Genomic DNA, 2961 nt, shown 5'->3' with positions numbered 1-2961 from the left:
TATTAACTTTTTTTTACTATTTGACATAGCAAATGTCATGTTTTAAATTTTTCATGTTAAAATGAATAACATTTTCAAAGGCATAAAATAAGATACATTGAATTGGAAGGTAAATGAAAATTCTATTGAAATATAGTTATCAAATATTGTTAAAAGTCCATGGACCCAAGGTTAAGAATTCCTGAATATTGTCTTTATTATTTTCATATATCAATTTTAATTCTTCCAGTTTGGACCAAACATCCTTATAAAAATAAAAATAAATATGCTCGAACACATTATTTATCACCTAAAGTCACTCGGGTGCTCCATAGCTTCTTCATGGCATTTTTTACTTCTGCATTCCTTAGGGTATAGATCAAAGGATTGAGGAAGGGAGTTATAATGGTATAGAAGACAGATACCAACTTATCAAGAGGGAATGTGGTTGGGGGACGAGTGTACATGAATATGCAGGGACCAAAGAATATTATGACAACAATGATATGAGAGCTGCAGGTGGAGAGGGCTTTACGCTTCCCCTCTGCACTATGATTTCTCAGGGAGTGCAGTATAATTGTGTAGGACATCATCAGCAAAACAAAGCTTACTGAGCATATGGCTCCGCTATTGGAAACTACTAAGAGGTTTAGTACATATGTGTCCATGCATCCAAGCCTCAATAAAGGTTGTAAGTCACAGAAATAGTGGTCAATCACATTGGGACCACAGAAGGGCACACTCAAGATGAGGATTATCTGGGCAATAGAATGCAGAAATGACCCTACCCATGCCAATAGAATCAGGATCCCACACACTCTCCGGTTCATGATGACTGAGTAGTGTAGAGGTTTACAGATGGCCACAAAGCGATCATAGGCCATTAAAATGAGGACCAATATCTCCATGCAGCCAAAAAAGTGCATGGCAAATAGCTGGGTCATGCACTCATCAAAGGAAATGGTATTCTTGTGAGAGAGGTTATCCACAATCAGTTTGGGAGCTGTAGTGGTAGAGAAACAAGAATCTGCAATGGATAAGTAGGTTAAGAAAAAGTACATAGGGGAACCAAGTGTGGGACTGGTCTTGATTGTCACGATGATTAATAGGTTCCCCAACACAGTGGCAGTGTAGAACACTGAGAAAATGGTAAATACAATTTTCTGCTTCTCTGGGTCCTGAGTCAGTCCAAGCAGAATGAATTCTGTCACATTGTTTCTCATCTCTAGGACTCAAGTGGGAAGGACACAGGTGAGAACTAGTTAATGTAACAAAAGAATAAAGAAGAGTTAATAAAGCAGAATTTGAGAGGTCTCCATAAAAGAAACCCTGCTTGACTCTGCTTGAGGTAAGCTTCTGTTAGTCCTATTTTCAGTCTTACATAGGAAAGTTTTAAATACAAAGCACCCCCATAATCTGCTCCAATTCATCTAACATATTTTTTGTTCATGGGATGTGTGTGTGTGAGAGAGAGAAATTGTTGAACTTTCCTCTGTGCAGACATATATATATATATATATATATATATGTACATATGTATGTATATATATATATATATACGTATATATAATCAACATGTGGATACATCTTGGGGAGTAATTGCTATAATCTCCCAATATACTTTCTAATATGCTGTAAACAATACAGACACAGATTGTTCTGATTCAGTAATTCCTTTCCTAGAATCTCAAATTTTGAAGGGAACTCATAAGATGTCTTTGTCTACTCTTAACTAAAAAGGAATATCTTTTACACCTTCCCTGATAAATAATCATCCAGCCTCCAATTGAATATAACCAATAAAGAAGAAAATGTCTCTGCGTTTCTATTATATTTTAGAGCAGTTCAAATTATTTAAAAGATTTTTCCTTGATAGGAGATTTATATTTACTTCTCAGTAATCTACAAAAATTGTCACTAGTTCTATCCCCTGAGATCAAATATTAAAATTTCTGATCTCTCTCTGTCTTTTTTTTTCCTGTCTCTCTCATGTGACTGACAGCCCTACCAAAAATTGATAATGACTCTTATATTTCTGATAAACTTTCTATTTTCCATGGCATGATTTTCAAAAGACTACCTTCCTGGTTTACCCTCTCTGAATATGCTAGAGATCATAAAGGTCCTTCTCTAAATGTTACCCAAACTTAGCACAGATCCATATGTGAATCAACAAGGGAAAAATTCCTTGAAATCATCATCTCTCTAATTCTGAACAATAGGACTCAAACACAGCCAAGGTCCCATTAAAATGTTTGGTGGCATGTCAGATTGTTGACTTCTTTCAAGCACATAGTTCAATATATCACGGATTAAGTTCTAGTGGAGACATAAAAAATTATCAAGGGCAATCACCTTATTTCGCAGAGAAGGGAATTGAAATTCAGGGAGGCAAATTCACTTGCCCAAAATCATCTAGACTTGATTTGCCCGCTAGATCTGTTTCACATTTTTTTGTATTGTCTGGGTATATCTCTTTTATCTTCTATTGGTGCTGATGAATGGTTCAAACAAAACATAGGATTTTGTATTCACCCCTGTTAAATGATATGATGTCAAGACCAATGATGAAAGCCTGTCAAAGTTGATTTGTATACTGACAGTCATCCAGTATGTTAGTTGTCTCATCCACTTACTAATATGATAAGTTTCACATCTATGGCTTCATCCAAGTCATTCATAAAAAATGTTGAATATACAAAAATTATAATGTTTGACATGTAACTAATGATTCAAAAGAACAATATATACATTGTTATATGACCCCATAAAATTGTGTGGAGTAACCTTTCCAGGTTTGATTATAGCCATTTTATTGTTGAGATAGGGAAAGTTAAAAGAGGTTACATGACTCATTGAAGGTCACAAATATAATGAATATCAGAGGAAAGAATGAAGGGATGCTATTTCCTCTTCACTCCTGGTCAACTACCTAATCCACCCCACTGCAATGCCTCTAGGGACAAGGACAGTCTCTAGTCC

At 35.5% G+C, this 2961-nt stretch overlaps 1 protein-coding gene across 1 annotated transcript; it reads right to left on the bottom strand.

Annotated features, from left to right (window-relative positions):
* Positions 1–278: 278 nt before the first annotated feature.
* Positions 279–1202, bottom strand: LOC114040988 (olfactory receptor 4C11-like). The gene has a single exon (XM_027859208.1). It carries the CDS (start codon positions 1200–1202, stop codon positions 279–281), a length of 924 nt encoding a protein of 307 aa, XP_027715009.1.
* Positions 1203–2961: the final 1759 nt, after the last annotated feature.

Source organism: Vombatus ursinus, unplaced genomic scaffold (genome assembly GCF_900497805.2).
Source record: "Vombatus ursinus unplaced genomic scaffold, bare-nosed wombat genome assembly UNPS02014163.1, whole genome shotgun sequence".
NCBI lineage: Eukaryota > Metazoa > Chordata > Mammalia > Diprotodontia > Vombatidae > Vombatus > Vombatus ursinus.
This window is presented reverse-complemented; position numbering and strand designations above follow the sequence as displayed.